Source organism: Vipera berus (genome assembly GCF_964194415.1).
Source record: "Vipera berus genome assembly, chromosome: 13".
NCBI classification, from domain to species: domain Eukaryota; kingdom Metazoa; phylum Chordata; class Lepidosauria; order Squamata; family Viperidae; genus Vipera; species Vipera berus.
Window position 1 is genome coordinate 17,345,486 of NC_138216.1, and position 21,663 is coordinate 17,367,148.

The 21,663-nt window shown below is 46.7% G+C and overlaps 1 protein-coding gene across 1 annotated transcript in view; it reads left to right on the forward strand.

The window, feature by feature from the left end:
• Positions 1–21,663, forward strand: part of LOC308674096 (polycystin-1-like) — a gene marked incomplete at its 5' end in the record, with an annotated part of 192,725 nt that overhangs the window by 102,293 nt on the left and 68,769 nt on the right. Inside the window, 10 exons of the mRNA XM_081338298.1 lie at positions 923–1,211; positions 1,412–1,628; positions 7,673–7,832; positions 9,545–9,697; positions 10,191–10,335; positions 11,204–11,803; positions 12,975–13,140; positions 13,426–13,678; positions 16,423–16,618; positions 20,583–20,753. Of these exons, the coding sequence (XP_081194424.1) occupies positions 923–1,211; positions 1,412–1,628; positions 7,673–7,832; positions 9,545–9,697; positions 10,191–10,335; positions 11,204–11,803; positions 12,975–13,140; positions 13,426–13,678; positions 16,423–16,618; positions 20,583–20,753 (2,350 nt within the window). The remainder of the gene's footprint in view (positions 1–922; positions 1,212–1,411; positions 1,629–7,672; positions 7,833–9,544; positions 9,698–10,190; positions 10,336–11,203; positions 11,804–12,974; positions 13,141–13,425; positions 13,679–16,422; positions 16,619–20,582; positions 20,754–21,663) is intronic.

Genomic DNA, 21,663 nt, shown 5'->3' on the forward strand with positions numbered 1-21,663 from the left:
GGCTTCATCGGAATCCATCTGGAACCTTTTCATTAGTGGTTTCAGTAACGTTTCCTGTTCCTCCTGCTCGCCTAGCGAGGCTTATCTGTGAGATCAGCTCTTGTCTTCCACAGATCATTTTTCTTCTGGCTTCAGCCCTTCCCATCGCCCCAATATCCCGGCTGCCTTTTCAAATGAAAATGCATTATGGTCAGAAAAAAGATAAGCAAAACACTGAGTGGAAGCATCTGAGGGAGGGTGGGAAGACGGGAGCAGAATTTGAGCCGATGCTTAAACCTGCAGCATATTTTGAACACCAGTAATTTCTGCAGTAAGAGGCAGCGTTGGGCTTTTTCCTCTCAGCCCGTTGCTCCATTTTGAGATTTATGAGGTCATTTTCCAGCTGGAGAAAGTCTAGTTTGTTATTTCAAAAATCCGGGAGTCTGAGAAAATGCACTCCGGTCATCTCAGTGATCCAAGATCCCATCCTGGTGGTTCCCATAATCTCTCTTGCATTTGTGTAATGCTGCCATTGCACCGTCTGAGAAGCAGCCCCCTCCTGTATTGGATGCGGAGGCCAAGCGAAATGAAAGCAGTGGCGCCTGCTGGAAAAATCCAGGTCTCCCTGCCAGGTTTCCCTTCTGCTTTTCTTCTGAAATCAGACACTGGAAGGTGAGGTCATGCAGGAAATCTGAAGTGGATCGTGTCTGATTTTTGAGAAGATCACCTGTCAAACGATTTGGTCTTCTCCCTGTTTTCCTTGGATCAAATGTCTGGGAATGGGGCTGAAATGTCAGCCCCTAATTTGGCCAGAGACTGAAAATGGACCCTCCCCCTTTTATCAAAAAGTACAGGGATAATACCTTAAACTGCGGTTAGTTTTTTAAAAAGTAAACCTTGGGGGTCTTTTCTCTCTCCCCCCCTCCCCCCCCTTTTTTTAAAGACTAAGCCGAGGTGGACAGCCCAGAGCTTCAGAAACGAATCTCTGCTTTTGGACAGAAGATCGACCTCCACGGGGGATGCAGAGATGAGCCTGGTCTTGCGTCCGTGGGCTCTGGAGGACGGGGAGGGCTACACCTTCACGCTCTCCATCACAGACCTGGCCACTGGGGAAGAGGGCTATGCCTCCATTGACCTGTTTCCCAACCAGCCCCCCTTTGGGGGATCGTGCAAGCTTTCCCCTGCAAGTCCTGTCCAAGCATTGGCCACCAAGATCCACTTTGAATGTGCGGGTAAGGATGTGGAACACCAGGTCCCACCAGGTCTGTGCCTTTGAGGACGTAGGAGAGGATGGGGCTGAGCTCGAGGGAGGGGTCAAACGCATCACAAGTCACCATCCCCTCTCCCCTCCTCTGTGCCAGGCTGCCAAGCCGCAAAGTTGGGGCCGCTGCTGTGCGCCTTTCTCCTTTCACTCTCTCACTCTTGGCTGCAGGCTGGAGAGATTCCGTGGGGGCAGACGCCCCCTTGGTGTACATCCTCATGGCCACCCGCTGCCGCCTTGGCCACTGCGATGAATTCTTGGTGTACAAAGGAAGTCATCCTGCACATGCAGCCTTCCTGCCACCCGGCTTCCAAGAGCACGGCTCCCTCGTGTTAGTCTCGGTGCTTGTACAGGACCAGCTGGGAGCAACAGTGGTGGCCATAAAACGGTAACTTTTCCTTCTTCTTCCCTTTTTCAAAGGCAAAGGAGCAGGTGTGGATGAACGCCACTTCGTACCTTAAATTCTCTCCAGTGTTTTGTAAAAGCTAGTAAATCCTCATCTTGTTTGCTCCCTCACTGCTGTTTAGAATAGAACAGAACAGAACAGAACAGAATAGAATAGAATAGAATAGAATAGAATAGAATTACAGAATAGAACGGAATAGAATAGAATATCTTTATTGTCATTGTGTAACTCACAACGAAATTAAGCGCTGTTCACAGTGCACACTACACACAAGTAAAAACCACAAATAAGAACATACATTATATACCCCCATCCTTCACATTCTATTCACCATTGCGCTGCCCCTAACATTGCCATTCAGTGTTGCACCATACTGTGGTATTTAATATGGTTACAGCTCTGGGATACAAACTATTTTTCAGCCTATTTGTCTTTGTTTTTATTACCCTGTACCGTCCGCCAGGATTTAAAAAAAGAATGTCTGGATGAGATGAGTCTTTACAAATATTTTGAGCTTTCCTAAGACAACAGGAACTGTACAGTTCATCCGAGATCAGTCCAGAGACGTGTGATTTGTACAGTGGACCACAACTGTAGCTTTTGAGAAGAATGGGTCATTTTCTCAAGCAGGTTCTTCCTTTCCACATTCTCCTCGCTTCTGGGAAGGAATGCTGGCAAGATCTTTGTGTAAACGACCAACTGTATGTTGGCCTTGAGAGCTTAGAGCAGGGATGAGCAGTTTTCCCAGGGTTGGGGGCTGCAGCTCGCACCCCTGATCAACTAGGGCCCCAGGAAGGGGTGAGGCCATTTTGAAACTCTGCTTTGGCATCTTTCTAAGGCTGGACATGACGGTGGCACCCTCTCACTGCCGCTCCTGTGGGCTCCAAATCAGACCACAGAATTTCTGTTGTTAAGTGAGACATTTGTTAAGTGAGTTTTGCCCAATTTTACAACCTTTCTTGCCTCAGATGTTAAGTGAAACACTGCAGTTAGTAAGTTAATAACCCGGTTGTTAAGTGAATCTGTCTTCCCCATTGACTTTGCTTGTGAGAAGGTCGCAAAAGCCCGGGAGGCTGCAACGGTCATCAGTACGAGTCAGCTGCCCAGCGTCTGGATTTTGATCACTTGACTACAGGAATACTGTAAAGGTTGTAACTCTGAAAAATGGTCATAGGTCCCTTTTTTCACTGCCGTTGTAACTTTGAACGGTCACTAAATGAACTATTGGAAGTCAAGGACTACCTGTCGTTTCTCTCTAAAGACTTATTCAAGGGGAACACACCCCAAAAGGTGCTACTGGAAATAAACTATTTGGCTGCTAAATGGGATCATGTAATCTTGAGTGCTGGAGTCTTATGGGGTACCGGGTGCTGTATGCTCTCCAATTTAGGGTGAGCTTATCGTGTTTTATGACTTATATTAAGAACCACATGGTTAAAAATGATTCTTACATTAGTTAGGCCCATGTAAAATCTGCTGAATTCTCTGTGACCGCAGTCAAGATTTCCCCTAATTTATGCCGAAGTCAACCATGGAGAAAAGACCACTCGTATTACTGCAGCAGGATATCCGTCAGGCATGGACATGAGAGCAGGACTAAGCGAAGCGGGCGGTGGGCTTCATTTTGAAATCATGCTGCTAAGAGGGTGAAATCCCCTGTGACCCCAACCCTGTGGGATTCATGGGGTGGGGTGTCACCTGTGGGTTGCCCTGACTGGAGATAAACTCTTTCCTTTGCTTTGCAGTTGGCGATGTGCCCTGCGTGTGCAAAAGGGCAGAGCGGGCATTGCAATGAGGTCTTTCAAGGGAAGGTCAGATCCTGCAGAACCCCATTTCTGGTTTAGTGGGGATTTTTTCCCCTGCCAATGCAAATTTGTTTGAAAGGGAGCGAAGAGGAGGGAGGATGCTTCAAGTTCCCTCCCAGTCCAGCCAATCAGGTTATCTTCCTTTTTCCGAACTGCATCCCATGAGGCTGAGTGATTATCACTGGCACCCAGCAGCATTTTATGGCAGCCTTGGGGTTTGCATCCAGCCCTTGGATCAAGGGCCCCCTCTCCCTTCTGCCCTGCCCCAGTGCCAGGCAAGGGGGGCCTTCAGGGGTGCCCTCCTGGGCCCACACATTCTGCCCCACGATTGGCCAGAATTGTTCCCTGAAAGGACTGTAAGGGGCATGAGAAATACAGGACGAAAGAGGCATTGGGAGGATTCGTTGCCCATTCAGCTTGGTCTTGATAAGCGATCCTGGGACTGCTGGTAAATGTGGCTTTTGATGGCCTCATGGACAGACCTGTTTAGTCTTCTTGGCAAAAACCTGGGGAGCTGGAGCGGGGGGGGGGGGGAGTTCCTACAGCTCTAGAATTTCTTGGTGGTCTCCCATCCCAGTACTATTAAAGGTGCACATGTGGGTATCCACATCTAGTTTAAAACCTTTGAAGAATAAAATAAATGACAACATAAAAGGGGAAAAAAGAAGAAAATGAAATGAGTTACAGTGTCTGGAAGAATAACAAACTAATAAGTAGAGAAGTTACCATTGTTACAAAATTTAGAATTTCTTATCTCATTGGTTAAGCAATAAATTGAATATATAAAACTAAAATCATTGTAACTTCTTGAAAAATGACTCATCACTACAAAATTCTAAACCGTGATAATTGATGCATGTTCTTAGAAAAAAAGTTAAAAAATACCAAAAACAATCAGTAAAAGCAATATTAAGTTCCACATTCCTTCCTGTTATACCTAACTTGTGAAAGTATTTATAAATACTACATTCATTTCTGGTTATTATCTTTATATCAAATATTTCCCCTTTAAAAAACATATTCTAAGAATATGAGATTTCCCTGTGTTGTGTTGCAGGGAGAAAAGCCAGTCTTGCTTAAATTCAACCCAGCTTCTGTTCTGGATATATACAGTACAGTATTGTTAATTTTGCCACCCTGGCATATTCTCCAACTTCGGTTTCCAGTCTTATTCTGTCAGCAAAGTATCTCTTTTCCAACAATGGGGCAAATTTGTCCTTGTAGCTATCAGCATATTTCTTAATAAATTGTGACACTTTTATTTATTTTTAATTTTTTGGAAAGATTCCTAATAGAAGAAAAACAAAAGCTTGAATTCAAATTTTGTTTTTTTTCTGAATAAAGCTGTTTATTCCTTTCCAGTGCTTTTTGAATATTTTACGTGACCAACACATATGATAAGATGTCCCTTCATTATAAACATATATTTGAAATGTTTCAACTGTTCTAGGTGTTTCTTTTAACTAGAAGCAAACTAGCATGCAGTTTGCAAACTACTATGCTAGTCACTAGGATTCTAATGTTTGTGTCTAGTGCCTGCTGAAATCTCAGAAACTTGGATAGTGTTAAGGTTTACCATGATGATAAAATTTCCAGGGTCTGAGATTAGAAAAAGTATTCCTTTTCCTCTGCCTAAGTGAGAGTAAATTGTGCCCAACATATGTCCACCACTTTTTATAGCCATATGTCAGGCTTGTCCCAGCTTGGACGTTTGGAAAAAAGGACCCTCAATTCCATTTGTAGTGAAAGGTAAACTCTTACTAAAGCCAGGTGGTTACAGCATAAGAAAAGCCAACTCTGAATATTCCCACGTAAAGCAGATAAGTTTCCCCTTCTCCCAGCCCCCCTCCCCTCCCCCCCCCCCCGGTCATCTGGCTAGTGTTCAGATTTGTTGTTTTGGTAGCGGTTCCCAGGTGTGGTGCCTCTTTGGTGGACATTCACATTCCGTTTTCATGTCTGTGTCTTTGGATCACTCAACCATAGTCTTTTGATTGGCATTTCTGGTTCCTGTTATCCCCCTCCCCACATCCTTTTCTCCCCTCCCCACATTTATGGCAGGATGCCATCAAAGCAAAGCCTAGCTGAAGCTGTGTGATGGCAGATCTGACACCACACTTGGGGCACTGGTGACTTTGATGCAGTCTTGAGGACAGTGCTTTTGAAACACGAGGGAGGAGGGCTTCTCTCGCGGGATGCCATGTGGGAAAGTGGAGGAAATGAAGCCGGGTGGTTTCTGTAGGCGTTATAAAGCTGACTGGAAACAAGTAAGCGTAACAAAATCAGTCTCTTAAGGGTGTATGTCTGATGCTTGGAAGTGTACTAATCGGTGCATATTTGCAGAAAGACATTTGAGCTAGGCCCCCCAAAACACTGGAGCTATGAATGTGCAAAACTGACAGATGGATAATCTTGCTGGTTTTTGCTGGCCACACCTCCCATATAGTGAAACCTAGAAGATCATGTGCTGTTTACTGGGTGCTCTATTTGTGTCTTATACACTGCTACTGGGGGAGGAGGAACACCCCCCTTCCCGGTACCTTGCTATTACCTAGGCTGCCATTGTGGTCCATGAGCTAAAGTTGGAAGCCAAGGAAGAATGTTCCGCTCTTTTGATACGAAGTGCCACTTTGTTAGCCTAGGCCAGGGGTAGGCAACCTCGGCTCTTTTATGACTCATGGACTTCAACTCCCAGAATTCCTGGCTCAGGAATTCTGGGAGTTGAAGTCCATGAGTCATAAAAGAGCCGAGGTTGCCTACCCCTGGCCTAGGATATCAATACATTCTGAGGTTATAAATCAGTGATAAGAGTGCAGTGCAGTATATTTGTTTTAAGAAAGAATCCAGTGTGCTGTCCACATTGCTAAGGAGAGCTGTGTGGTGATGAATGGGAATACAGCTCTTGAACCATTTATCCTCCCAGATGTTCCTGTCACTTGCTTGGCACATGCATTCTCAGCATCTCTTGGTCTGCATTTTTCTCAGAGCAATTTCTAGATTGATGATTGATTGATTAATCGATCAATCAATCAATCAGTCGTATGGCATAGAATTTCAGGGAAATCTACAAATGCTAGACACAATGCAGTCCTAACAACCTAAATTGCTAGTTCATTCCATTCGGCGCTTGCATGCTTATCTGTGGTGCACCGTAGGAGGCAAGCTAGCTTACACCAGCTGACAGCACCTCGGGTTGCTGGTGCTTTCAGCCTCCTCTGCAGGTCTCATCTCGCCTCACCCCTTGTGTTGCTTCACGTCCCGCTTCTGCTCTCTGAACACAACAAACACAGCCAGGTTTTGTCTACCAAAGTGATACCCATTTATCTACTCACAGTACTGCATGCTTTCGAACTGCTGAGTGGGCAGGAGCGAGTGACGGGAGCTCACCCCATCTCACGGAGCCAGACTCGAACCACCGGATTGCAGATCATTTCTGGCCCACTGTTCCACATCATTAAGCCACTGTGCCACTGCATCCCCTCTGGATAGGTATTTGGAAACTGATTATATCAGGCATCCAAGTATGTGGACCTATTCAGCGAGCCCGAGGTGCAGAGGGTAGTAGGTGCTCAGTCCTTTAGGAGAAAAGACCATTGCAGGATATCAGTTTCATGGATAAATGGACTAATAAAGAAATAATTGCCAAGGAAAAACAAGAATGTAAAGCTAACCTAGGAATCAGGTGTGACAATAAATGTAAGGAAGACCAAAGAAGCCAGTTTTTGGAATTCATGCATCTGAGCAACTCAGGAAAAGCTTGGATGTTATCCTCGGAAAAGGCATTTCCATGTTGCAGGGCCACAGGTAAGGCTGCATTTCTGGTGGCCCAAAGACTTCCGGGAGAGAAAAAGAGAGAGACTAATACTCAGGACAGAGTAGCTTGTAGTAGGAAGATAGACAACAACCTGAATACTTTGTTCCATATTGTTTAGAACTTTAAAAATTGTACTCCCTACTTTATACTGAGCATGGCAAGTGATGAAACATGCTGAATTGGGGAAGTGAGACTTTTCATGTTTGTCAACATCCTAGTAATTGTACCTTCGCTTGTGCTGCATCCTTTTTGCCGAACTGTACTATATCCTTGACAACTGGTTGTTGTAATGCTCTCGCGTATTTAAAAGACAAGCACTCTGCACACAGAAAACTACCATATTAGGAACATAGCTAGTTTATCAGATGCAGAGCATTTTATGTGGCAGTCATTGCTGTTTTTCTGTCCAGGTCTATGGTCATCACCTTGCCCAGGACGCCAGAGGGATTCCACAGTCTTCCCCAGTGGCTTTACAACAAGACGGAGGTGATACTGCAAGGCCTGGTCAAACAGAGTGACCCCCAAGCTGTTATTGAGTATTCACTGGCTCTCATCACCATTTTAAATGAGGTATGAATTTATGTGAGAGAATGCTGGTGTCTTTTGTCAGCTTTGTGAAGTTAAAAATTAAACTGACTTGCCTAATACTTTGCCAGAAAATCTCGCAGTCTTGGAAAGACACACACAGAGGTGACACAAACAGAAGGAGGGAGACATGCTTAGGTCCTCCTCTGTTCTTTTAAAAAAAGCAATGGAATGGGGGAATCAGAAGAATTAGGGTCAGTTTGGTCAAAATGGTGTCTAAAAATGCATAGTTGGCAGCTGCTATCCTGAAGTTTTGGACCCCATCCCACCCCCAAGGCTGCTCTATCTGTGATGTCTTAGGCAGGTCACACTATGGAGCTAAGAGCTAGTGGTGAAATTAACTTTTTTGCACTGCATTAAGGTCCTTATTAGAAGTGTCTCCACTGAGATAATATTCATAGCCAGAAGGCAGAATCTGCAGCTTCCCAAGAACCCATCAAGCTGCGTTTTTCAAACTTGGCCACTTAAAGATATGTGGACTTCAGCATGCAAAGAGGAAGTCAGGAAAGCAAAGGCTCAGAACGAACAAAGACTTGCAACAGAAATCAAGGACAATTTAAAAAAGTTTCTTCCAACACATTAACAACAAGAAAAAGGTCGAGGAAACTGTAGGTCCACTAAATAGGGAAGATGGCAAGGAAGTAACAGGCAACAGGGAGAAAGCAGAGCTGCTTAACTCATACTTTGCATCAGTCTTCACACAAAAAGAAACTATAGCCCAACATACCAAAAAACCTCACTGCAAAAGAGAAATTAGAAACAAAAATTAAAATAAGCAAGAGAATGGTAAGAGGACACCTATCCAACCTTGATGAGTATAAATCACCGGGGCCTGACAGATTACATCCCAGAGTTCTGAAGGAGCTGGCAGATGTTATCTCAGAACCACTGCACCACATCTTTCAAAAATCCTGGAGCACCGCGGAAGTACCTGAGGATTGGAAAAGGGCTGATGTGGTTCCCATCTTCAAGAAAGGGAAAAATACGGACCCAGGAAACTACGGACCAATCAGTTTAACATCAATACCTGGGAAGATCCTAGAAAAGATAATCAAAAAACAGATCTGCGAACAACTGGAAGCAAACAGAGTCATAACTAGCAGCCAGCACGGGTTTATTAAAAACAGATCATGCCAGACCAATCTGATCTCATTCTTTGATAAAGTGACCAAACTAGCAGACTAGCGAAACGCAGCCGGCCTTGCCTTGTTGGGTGCAAGGGAAACCCCAGGCGGCCTTCAAGCTTCTCTACTTGCAAACTGCATCCTTGCAAGGCCTGTATCCTGACCTGCCTCCCTCACGGCCTGATAGAAGCTGACTACCGGTAGTCCTCGGCTTATGACCACAGTTAAGCTCAAAGTTTATATTGCTAAGTGAAACAGCTGCTAAGTGAATCACTGCGGTTGTTAAGTTAGAAACATGGTTGTTAAGTGAATCTGGCTTCCCCGTTGACTTTGCTTGTCAGAAGGTGGCAAAACAGGATCATGTGATCCCGGGGAACTATGCAAAAATATGAACCAGTTGCCAAGCAGCCGAATTTTGATCATGTGACCAGTTGGGATGCTGCAATGGTCGTAAGTGTGAAAAATGGTCATAAGTCACTTTTTCCAGTGATGTTGTAACTTTGAATGGTCACTAAATGAACTGTTGTAAGCTGAGGACTACCTATATTCATTTTCTGTCCTCCCCACCCAAAGCACGAATCTTCTGTGTATCCAAAGCTGGAAGCCGAGCCCGATGCCCACCTCCAGATCTGGATCCGTAAGAACGTTACCGAAACCTTGACCTCCTTGAACGTCAACACGGTGGACGACATCCGGCAGATTGTGGCTGCGCTGGCCCAGTGTATGGTAGGCATCTTGGGCAGACGGGGCTGGGAGGGACGGGGGTGCCTAGACATAGGCCTGGCTCGATTCTGCTTCACACAACATGTTGTGGATCACGTGGGAAGGGTTGGCTGTGAGCTTCCCTGGTTTAAAAGGGGGTGACAATAGAAAGAGAGAGTGGGCAGAAGGTTTCAAGCCATAGGTGGGGAACGATGGCCCCTTTATGTCTCTTGGACTTCAACTCCCAGAGTTCCTGAGCCAGGAATAGGAATGCTGGGAGTTGAAGTCCACGAGTTATAAAGGGGCCATCCTCCCCCACCCCTGTCTTAGGTGATCTCCTCCTCCTTAGCATCCCTTCCTGCCTCCTATTTTCTCTCTTCCTTTCTTGTCTTTTCTAAATGAACACGGATGTATTCTAAAGGAGAGCCGGTTTGGTCTAGTGGTGAAGGCACTCAGCCACCATGAGGACCAGAAACTTTGCATCCTGACTTGCTTCCCCTGTGCTTTGGGTTCGCAGATGGCCAGTAAGGAACTGATCTGCCGATCCTGCCTGACAAAGACTTTGAGAAAGCTTGAAACTATGATGAGCGTTCTTCAAGGAGAGACCCTCCAAGGAACCATGACCCCCAAAGCCATCGCTGGCAACATCCTCGACATTATGGGTGAGCCCCCCCAGTGGAAACAGTGATGGCAGTTCAGCCCAGCTGAGAAGGAAGTAGGCGGCTTGTCTGCTACTGAGCATCACCCTCCGGGTTGGGAGGATGCACTGCCGGGAGGAGCAGGGCTGGAATGCATGGCTGTCACAGCTCGCCCTCAGCACGGGGAGTTGGATGTCTGGTACAGGCAGCACATGTGATCATGGCCGCCATCTTGTCTTTTTGATCCCCTGCTCTCCTTCCCCCTTCTCTGGAGGAAATGGCTTGTTTCTAGTCATCGTAAGGAAATGCGTGTTAAGCAGGCAGCCCCAAACCAAGCGAAGACGAAGATGTCCATGAATTAGTTGTATGTGTTTATTTTTTTTATGTATAATTGAGCAAAATGGAGAAAGACAGCACTTCTTTAGGTGGCCTGGAGAACAGTCAGATTCTTGGTGCTGAAAGGAAACTTGGACCTGTCGAGAGAGGATTTGTATTTTCATAGGCACAACTGGCCTTTGCATATCTGGCTGGTAGTTGCACTTTCAGCGTGTCAAAAATGTGAGCTTGTGCGATGACAAAATGCCAAGAACTGTTGTGGTTCTTCGTGGCTGATAGTGACACGAGAGGTTGAAGGGGATGGTCAACAAAGGCGTTGTGGCAAAAGAAACAGGCGGCGCTTTGATTACACCATGCTAACCGTCCACCCCTGCAGAATTCAGTGCATCCCCCCTTCAGGCCCAGTGTGGAGGGGCAGCGGTGCTTCTGCACGTCGGTTGCCACAAGCCCTCCGGCGAGTGGGGGAGCAGCTGTGGCAGGCAGTGGCTGGAGTGGGGGGGGGGACTTTGCATGCCACCCAGGCTTCTGGCCCTGATTTTGGTAGGCTGTTTTGCAGGAGACTTGATCCACGTCGTCAACGCCGTTTCCCAGGAGTCAGAACGACAGGAGCTTTACAGTGCTCAGAAGCGGGGGCAGGTGGCCTCCAAAGCCTATGCCTTGTCCACGGACTTGATGCGCATCCTAATGAAGTCACGGGTGCTCAACGAGGAGCCCTTGGAGTTGGCCGGGAGTAACATCACGGCCAGAGGGAAACGAGCTGACCCCCATGCCCTGCTCTGCTACGGAGACACCCCGAGCTGCCAGTTCTCCATCCCCCAGGCCTTCAGAGCCACCTTCTCTGACCTGACGGACGTCGTCCAGGTCATCTTCCACGTCGATTACAACCCATTTCCCTTTGGCTACATCACCAACTACAGTGTCTCCTCCGAAGTGGCCTCCATGGAGTTTCAGAGCAGCAATGGCACAGAAATAGCGGTTGGTAGCCTGGATCTGGAAAAGGCCATCACCGTGGCGGTTGCGGACTCTGGGCTGAAGAACATCACTGTGGGCACGGTGGTGGTGGAGGAGAAGAATTCAGTGCACGTGGTGGTCTCGATGGAGAACACCAACACAGAAACCGGGCTGTATTTCCAGATCACCTTCAGCATCGTCACAGGTAGGTGCCCGATTGAGACACCCTTGTATTATATTTGTTGGCCTCTCAGAATTGCCAGCCTTGGTCTTGCACTTCGATCTTCTTCAAGGGCTCAAGGAAGAACAGAAGGAGAGGGCCTGCAGGGATCATCTAGTCTAGCCCCTGTACAGGGCAGAAAGTGCATGCTGGAGGGATCCCTGAAGAAGGGCAGGTGAACATTATAGCTTGCACAACCTTGAGCCCATTCTTTCTTTTTAATCGTAATTTTATTATAAATGATGATTTACAACAATAAAAACTAAATAAAAATATTGTAAAAGAATAAAAAAGAAAAAATAGAAGGTGCAGAAAAGAGAAAATATAGTAAAGAAAAGAAATGTATAAAGTTATCACATCCTCCTCCATCACAACAGGTATAAACAATTTTAATAACTTACCATTTTCTATTAAAATACAGCAAATGATCTTCCCATATCCCATCTCTTACATATAAATAAATCCATACATCATCATCATTTCAGTATTGATGTCAGCAGAAGGAAGGAAGGAAGGAAGGAAGGAAGGAAGGAAGGAAGGAAAGGGAAGGAAGGGAAGGAAGGAAGGAAGGAAGGAAGGAAGGAGGGAAGGGAAGGGAAGGGAAGGAAGGAAGGCAGGCCAGACAGCCCTTTTTAAGAGTTCCAAAATTTATTTATTTATTTATTTTATTTTAATTCCATTTGTATCCCACCCTTCTCCGAAGACTCAGGGCGGCTTACAAGCTTAGCAAGGAGAGCTTGTCCCAGACACAGGCCCTGCTCACGCTGCTCCCTCCTCCTCCTCCTCAGGCCTTCCTGGCCCCCCAAAAGCCCTGCGTGGATAGACTGGTGAGCCCCTGGCTAGAAAATCACCAGCCCACTTGAGATCAGGGAGCAGAGGGAGAATCCCACCCAGCAGGTGCAGCCTTATTTGGGGTGAGTGTGGGGGAACCCTATTTAGCCATGGAAAGAGGCTGCACACTTCTGCTCACAGAATAGCTGAAACTGAATTCACACGCTGGGGAGGCGCTGAGAGGCTCTGGCCTGAATTTGAGAGCCGCTCGTTCCTCAAGACAGAAGACACTGATGGTGTGTTGTTAATGCCGGAGGGCGGCATGGAAGCCCCTCTCTTAGCTGGAACCCACCCATGTCTCCTCTCCGCCCCTTCCCACGGCCAGATCGTTACATCTCCCGGGAAAAGGAACCGTTTCTTGCCGTCTGTCTCTTCCAACCCCCTGAATCCCCAAAGCGCAACTGCACAGCCTCCAAGGAGATCTCGCTGGAGGACATGAAGGAGGGGCCACAGGGAGACCCACGGCGCTACACCATCTTTGTCCCCCCAGGGTGAGTGGGACCTCTGGGGCCAGAGGGGGAGGGCCCGGTTCCCAGGGAGGAAGGGGACACCTTGAGTAGTGCACTTTTCTAGTGCTGTGAGGTCATCGATGGCCAACGCAGGGGATGCCTGGAAGCAAAAGACTGGCGGACAAGGAAGCTTGCTGCCCACCGCAGCCTGCCTGCTGGAGAAGTGGCTCCAAGTGCGCCCCGTGGCCACCAGCAGGACCGGCTGGCTGAGCAAGGCTGTGGCCTCCTGCCCTCCCCTCCCACTCATATCTTCCCTCCCTGGTTTAGGATTGCAGACACAGTGAAGGAACATCACTTGAACATCACCAACCATTTCGTGTGGTCCCCTGTGGAGGTGACTCTGGGTCTGTACAGCTCCCTGTGCCAGTATTTCAACGAGGAAGAGGCCCGTTGGAAGACGGAGGGCATGGCTCCCTTGGAGGGGGCCACCCCGGAGAAGGCTGTGTGCTTAACCCAGCACCTGACTGCTTTTGGGGCAAGCCTCTTCGTCCCCTCGCACTCGGTGCAGTTCATCAAGCCGGTGAGTTGAGCCGTGGAGCTTTGGTGGACACTGTTTTTAATTTGCTGTACCTTGGCGGCGGCTGTTGTTATTTTTGGGTGAAAGAAGCTCACTTCTCCTCTTGCCTGTGCAATGGGGGACACAGCCACAAATTTCTCCATCTGGTCACGTCAGCAGAAACAGCTTAGGGGCCAAGCCTATAAGCACGGTGGCCATCTGTCTTGATTACAAAAGACAGCCCTTTATTTCAGAAAGCTGCCTTTTAAATTTCTTTATTTTTCAAAACCCTTTCTCCTGCATTTCGATCACTTAACTTTTACCACAGAAATGGTACTACTTAATGCATGGTTCTTTGCATTCATGTGAAAAAGATGGAAATTGAATTGTTTTTAAAATAAATTTACATACATTGTTTGATTTTAGATATTTCTATCAGAATATGCTTCTTATAGAAGTTGTTTTTTTGCTCGTGAATTTTCCTTTCTAAAACAAAATTATAAGCATTTTTAAATTAAAAAAAATTTATCCTTATGAACTTTTTTCAGATTTTCCCCTTTGTTAGATTGGTCCGTTATTTCCCCCCAGAAAATATGGTCACTGGGTACTATAAAATTTATTTATTTATTTATTTATTAAATTTTTATACCGCCCTTCTCCCGAAGGACTCAGGGCGGTGTACAGGGCAATAAATATCAAAGTGTAAATACAAAAGTTAAAAAGAGATTAAAAAGAATTAAATAAATTATGCCCAAGAATACAATACTAAAAATGTGTTAAGAACTTATTTAAATCCAACCCCAAACCCATCAGACCAGGCCAGATTGTTCAAATAGATAAGTTTTTAGATCGCGCCGGAAGGAGCGAAGGTTGGGGGCCGTCCGGAGCTCGACCGGCAAGCGGTTCCAGAGGTCTGGCGCGCCCACAGAGAACGCCCTCCCCCTGGGGGCCACCAGTCGACATTCTTTGATCGGAGGCACCCTGAGGAGGCCCTCTCTGTGGGAGCGCACTGGACGGAGGGAAGTTGATGCCGGCAGCAGGTGCTGCTGTAGGTAATCCGGACCCATGCCATGTAGGGCTTTGTAGGTCATAACCAACATAAGATAATCAAATATTAACCCCAAAGCAGCACCATTTGGGAGCAGCATCACCTCCCCTTATTCACAAGGGTTTGCTTGAAGACCTGGACTTCCACAGCTTTTGGGATGCCTAGCAAGGCTTGCGGATGGCCTTCCTTTGGAGGTGGGACCCTCAACCACTGCTTTGTGGCCTTTGGCCCACTGAAGGGGGTCCTTCCTCCTTTCGTTGATGTCCTTAAGCAGCTTCGGTGGCTGGCCCAGGGGGCAGGGAGGGTCCTTCATATCCTCTGCTATTTGGAAGAGCTATAATGTGCAAACTGCGCGCCCTCCCCATGCCTTTACTTTCTGCTTCGTTCCAGAGTTGGGCCTGCTTCTCCCCGATTGTGGGGATATTTGGAACCCATGGAGGAGCAAGGAGTGTGCAAATGCCTGTCCTGTCCAAGCTCCCTTCTATAACATTTCAGCCCAAACTCCTCCAGATCCTCTGAATGGATCACTTTTGTGCACTGTCAGGCTCTTCTTTTATTTCAGTTTGTGGCTTTTCTTTGGAGCCTGCCATTCCGTTGGGAGGGGGGAGTTTGGGGGAATGCTTTGCACTGTCTGCTTGGTTGCCCTTCCCCCAGGGGGTGGACTGTCTCTCCCTTATCTGAGAGGCAGTTTGCGCTCGGAGCCAGGAGAAATTGAACCTGAGAAAGACCTGGAGGAGCCCTCCGGAAAGACCACCGGTTGCCAGAGCACGATGCCCAATGTGGAATGGCTGGGATTCAGATGAACACTGGGACACTGGTGGGAGGAGTATTGAATGCTACTTTTAACAGATCGCTTTGCGGGTTTTTCTCTCAGATCTCGCCTTGATTCCCTGCTGTCACCAGCCCCTAATCAAAGTTCCTTTTCAGACAACGCCTGTTTCAGGAGTTCTGCTTTCTTGGGCGGCTTGGCTGAGCTAGATCCTTACAAGCACTCGAAGAAGTTACAAGGGTCCTCTGCATCCCTCACTCCCTTTACCATCCCTTCTCCCCTCTGTTGCCTTAAGACCACAATTGACCCCAAACTTTCTGTTGCAAAGTGAAACAGGCGAACTTTGCCCCATTTAACGACCTTTCTTGCCACAGTTTTTAAGTGAATCACTGCAGTTGATAAGTTAGTAACATAGTTGTACTAGAATCTGGCTTCCCCATTGACTTTGCTTGTTAGAAGGTTGCAAAATGTGATCACGTGACCCTTGGACGCTGCAGCGGCCATAAATATGAGTTGCCACGTGTCAGAATTTTGATCACATGACCATTGGGATGCAACAGTCATCTGAAAAATGGCCATACGTCACTATTTTCACTGCCGTTGTAACTTTGAATGGTCACTACATGATCTGTTGTAAGTCAAGGATTGTCTGCATTCCTCACCCTTCATTCTGCAACCTCATTTCTAGGCTGCATATGATTATCAATATGGAGGAAATTAACAATACATTATTGGACATCCTGAAAATATTCAAAGGATACAGTAGTCCATCGTACAATTAAAGTGTTCCTTTTTAAAAAAAATGGTGGTAATATATGTAGGTTCCTGGGTAGATGTACTCAGATTTGTTACTGCCAAAATTCATCTGAAATGTGGATTAAGCGCTGGCTGAAAGTCGACCTGGTAGCAGGAAGTCACCGTTCTCTGAAGTGCGCGCTCCCTTTCTTTCAGCCTCCAGGCCCCGGGCTCAACTACATCGTTCTGCTGACTTGTGCTGTCTGTCTGGTGACCTACTCCATGGCAGCTGTGATTGTGCACAAATTGGATCTGATCGATATCAGCCGTGTGGGCTCGATCCCCTTCTGTGGGAAGAATGGGCTGTACCAATATGAAATCTTGGTGAAGACAGGCTGGGGCAAAGGGTCAGGTTAGTATCTGTGACCCTCTTAACGACTGCTGGGTTAGGCCTTGAGAAATGCAGATCAGCCTTCCTTGAGAATGAGGCCGGATTCCTTCCCATGTCATGGGAGGGGGGGTTACCCTAGAGCCCTATTCTCTGCCCATCCCTCGGGGGCAGGGCTGCCTTTTTCTTACAACCATAGAGTGGTTTGCCAATTTATAACTCCTCTCTTTATTAATAGTATGTACAAACTCAAGCAAAAAAATAATAATGACAAAATCACTGGAGGGGCAGCTGTGGGGGGAAGATGTCAAGACCTTGTCTGCATGATTGAAGCCCTGCCTCTTTTTTACCTGGCTAACCCCAAATAAAATGTTAAAATGCCACTCCCCAATGGAGCCCACTTGGCACATCCCTCCCTTTATTCCAGACTGGGCACCCTTCTTCTCAGCTGCAGGTCATGGTGTGGGTTTCCAGCCTGCCAGAAGGCTGCACGGACACGGACTGTGGGGTCACATTGCAGCAATGGGCAAAACCAAAGGCTTTTGACATTTATTTTGTGTTTTTGCAATACCCCCGAGCTAAACCAGATGTCCCAGTCCAATCATGGACTCATAAGGACTTAGGTGGTTTTGTAAACAGCCACCAACTAAGTCAGTGGTGGCAAACCTACGGCACACGTGCCAGAGGCAGCACTCAGAGCCCTCTCTGTGGGCACGCGTGCCATCACCCCAGCCCCGCCTCCCCCCGTGGCCCCCTCCTCACCATCAGTCCCCCCCAGAGGAGAATCACCCCTGAGTAGCCAAGGTCATGGCAGCCGGGCAGCGGGGACAAGACACTGCACTCGTGCCCCATCGCATGCAGATGATGCTGCGGGGTGCAGGTGGAGGATGCTGATGGGCTGCCTGGGCAATCTGGGGCAGGCTGTGGAGGCGGTGGGTGACCCTGTGGGTGGATGGGGGACGTGACGGAAGTTTTGGGGCACTCGGTCTCTAAAAGGTTCACCATCACTGTACTAAATTGTTGGTACTTGCTTGCTGACTACAAAGGCAGACTCCACCCGAATGAGTTGGGGGATAAATTAGTAATAATACTGCCACCCAATTCTCAGAAACTCTGGGTGGTTTCAAAACTTGTGTCAAAACTGGAAATAGTTTAGTTGTTAAAATATTTACTCCATCCATCTCGATAAATCTTGTTGAAGAAGAACTTTGAGAGTTATGAGTGAAAGAATTACTTTTAGTCGCGGCAAATGCCAAAGAGCTTGAGGCGAGTCCTGCTTGACAGGATGGCCTCCAGATTTTCTGGCACATAATGGCCAACTCTCGACTTCTGCCTGGGCTGTCTGGAGGACGCCATAGCTGCAATCTGCATATCCGAAGGCTGGAAAAGTCCCTCCTCTCTCTAGCTCTACGTCCCGGAGTCCAGTAAGCAAGGGCAGAATGGGGAACATCTGGCAGCTGTTAAGGCATCGTCTGTGGGAAAACCTCCAGAACAAATATCCCTCCCATTAGAACATTGGCAAGATAATGAATATTGGATCCGGCGCTCCTGTTTGGAGAGGCAACAGTCCCGGCTCACACAAATGAGGCAGTTGCTGCTCCAATGTTCCTGCAACGTGATCCTGCAAGGGAACTGCCCCGTAGAAAAGTAGATTCCTTTTATTTGCCAAAGTAAAAAAAAGAAAAATACCTCTGAATTGTCTGGCAAATAATTTTTGTCCAGGAGCAAGCTCCTGGGGAGCAATCCCTATACTGTCTCTTTTCTTAAATTAGCCCAAGTATCACCCACAGGCTTTGAGACGAGACCATCAGGCCCAAGATTTGACAGAATAACAGAATAACAAAGTTGGAAGGGACCTTAAAGGTCTTCTAGTCCAACCCCCTGCTCAAGCAGGAGACCCTATATTGTTTCAGAGAAGTGACTGCCCAGTCTCTTCTTAAAAGCTTCCAGTGATGAAGCATCCACAACTTCTGGAGGCAGGTTGTTCCACTGGTTGATTGTCCTCACTGTCAGGAAGTTTCTCCTTAATTCCAGGTTGGTTCTCTCCCTGATTAGTTTCCATCCGTTGCTTCTTGTTCTGCCTTCAGGTGGTTTGGGGAGTAAGTTGACCCCCTCTTCTTTGTGGCAGCCCCTCAAATATAGGAACACTGCTGTCATGTCACCCCTCGTCCTTCTCTTCATTAGACTAGACATACCCAGTTCCTGCAACCGTTCTTCATATGTTTTAGCCTCCAACCCCCTAATTATCTTTGTTGCTCTTCTCTGCACTCTTTCCAGAGTCTCAACAACTTTTGTATAATGTGGCGACCAAAACTGGATGCGGTATTCCAAGTGTGGTATTATCAAGCAGTACTAACACTTAACATGATCTTGATTCTTTTTTAATGCAGCCTAGAATTTGTTTCACACCAGCTTGGGGAGCATGTCTGGCAAATTCGACAGCTTATTCATAGTTTTGTAACGTTCTGAAGTGATTGTCCCATAGCTGTGGAATGGCTTGTTTTTCTCTTAAATAAACTATGCAGCTGCCAACAGCTGTTGTGATGGGAAATGAGACTTTCTATTGACTTTAGTTTTAGGTTGGCAGAAGAAAAACATTAAAAGGTCTGCCGTCTTACATCTGCTGTCAACAGCATTTGGAGCTGATGTAAGCTCTTATTTTTGTCTTAAGAAAAAAAAAAGAACTAAACCCTTGCTGATAGCCTTGTGATATCCAAGGAGAAAATCTCTCATGAGCAAATGGTCATACATACATACATGTATACGTTTGACTAAAACCAAGTAGTTACAACGTAAGCAAAGCCAGATCTGAGTTTTCCCATGTAAACCCAGTGCTATTCCCTTCTCCCAGGCCCTCCTCCCTTGGTGACTTTGTTAATGTCCGATGATACTCAAACTAGGTATTTTGGTAACAGTCCTAAAGTTTGGCGCCTCTTTGGTGGGCATTTGCATTCCGTTCCCGTGCCCTTGGATCTTTCAACTGTTGGCACCTCTCATCTCCCCTGCCTATATTCCCCTCCTGCCCCCTTTTCATGGCAGGATGCCATCAAAGTGAAGTAAGGCTGATGGCAGATCTGACACAATTTTTGACTGCCCTCTCTTCTATTCAGCACTTAGGTTCAACTTGGATGAGCAACCAAACGTCTCAGATTAACACATTTTGGTCCCGTAGCCATAAGTCAGCCTTTAGACACCTTTGGCCTGGATGATTGAAGTCTTCACTGACATATGGCAAGCCATTTTGGGGAGAAATCCCTGAAGTTGGTTTGGCAAGAGTTGTTACATTCCAACAATTCTCTTGACTCTCTGCCTAGGTAGCTTTACTCTGACTGATGAAGCTGCTTGGATGAGCAAAGAAACGTCTCATGATTAACAAAGTTTGGTCCAGTTGCCATGATTCAACCTTTCGACATTACACTGGAATGCTATGTTGGGATTTAGAAGTGAAAGCTGAGATTCCCATTCTGCTAAATTCTTTGAGACCACCAAGCGACATAAGTATTGGGCTGGCTGCTCAGCTTTCAACAACTCCAGGGCTGCGGTTTTCACACCTGTTGTGTATTTTGGGGTTTTGTTTGCTTGTGTGTGTATATGTGCATAAACGAATGATATTGACATGAAAGGTATATGAAATAGTTAAGATTTATTTATTATTTCCATCACGTTCTCCATCTGCTTGAAGAACTTTGAACTGAGGTGGTAAGTAAAAATCAGGATGATTGCAATATTTTCCATGGTGATGGTTTTGTGATTAGGAGAGCAGAGCCCCAGCTGTGTTCCAACTGCCAGGCTTCAAATCCTGATTCAAGTGGCAGATCCAGGACCCCAGTGTACATTATAAGGTGCTCTGTTAAAGCTCTTCAGGAAGAGAATCGCAATTTAAGCCTGCCTTCCTTCCTTCCTTCCTTCCTTCCTTCCTTCCTTCCTTCCTTCCTTCCTTCCTTCCTTCCTTCCTTCCTTCCTTCCTTCCTTCCTTCCTTCCTTCCAGGGACCACAGCCCATGTGGGGATCACTTTGTATGGGACGGATAGCAAATCTGGGCACAGACATCTGGATGATGAGAACGCCTTTCGCCGCAACAGTCTCGACATCTTCCAGATTGCCACAGAGCGGAACCTGGGCAGGGTGTGGAAGATCCGGATCTGGCATGACAATAAAGGTGAGTAAATGCAACGGGGTGTTGAGGTTAGCTGGGCAGCGAGAGTACAGAACTTATGATTCACCATGAAAACAAGGGCAAGGAATCTCTGCTTTTCATCGGTCTTTTGAATTTACTATGATAAATGTTTGTCTCAAAGGTGGTGTAGCTTCCCATCTGCCAATATACATGCATTCCTCTACTTTGCAGACCGCCTTTAATCTTGTCTACCTCTCCTCCATGTTCCCACATGGTCTGCCAAGTCCCTAGACCAAGTTAACTAAGACAGTGGCTATGTTTGAGTGTCGCATGATGCCCAAACAAGTCAGCTTAACACATTGACCTAATTCACACAACTTGCTGAGAAATAGCTGGGCTCCCATGGCATGCTGACATTTAGCCCCTTTTTGCTAAGATTACTGTGCAAATTCAGCATCAGAGTGACTTTTTCCCTTTTGGCTTTTTCCATAAGTTGAAACCTAGAATTTATTTATGTATTATTTATTTATTTATTGTTAAATTTATATGCTGCCTATCTCACTGTTCAAGTGACCCTTACAAGAGGAATCCCCAACCCCTCCCCCCCCGGCAATGGCCCAGTAGTGGGCCACGGTCTGTTCAGAACTGGGCCATGCAAGAGGCAGGTGAGTTCCTTTTGCTCAAGGAGCTGGCACGGGTGCCTGATGCTTGTGCAAATAGAGCTGCACGAGCATGATCACCCACTGCTTGCACTGAACCATCTGTCATGGTTCCAACAGATGAAACCCTTCAAAAGAACTTCGAGGCATTGTTTACCTTAAAGAATATTTTATTTGGGAAACAAAGTATCGGCACTACATAGTTGAATCCAAAACCTAAATTCCTCTCCCCTGGATACAAAGTAACAAAGTACAATTCCCACCTCCAATAAACAGTCATAAATCATATTCCT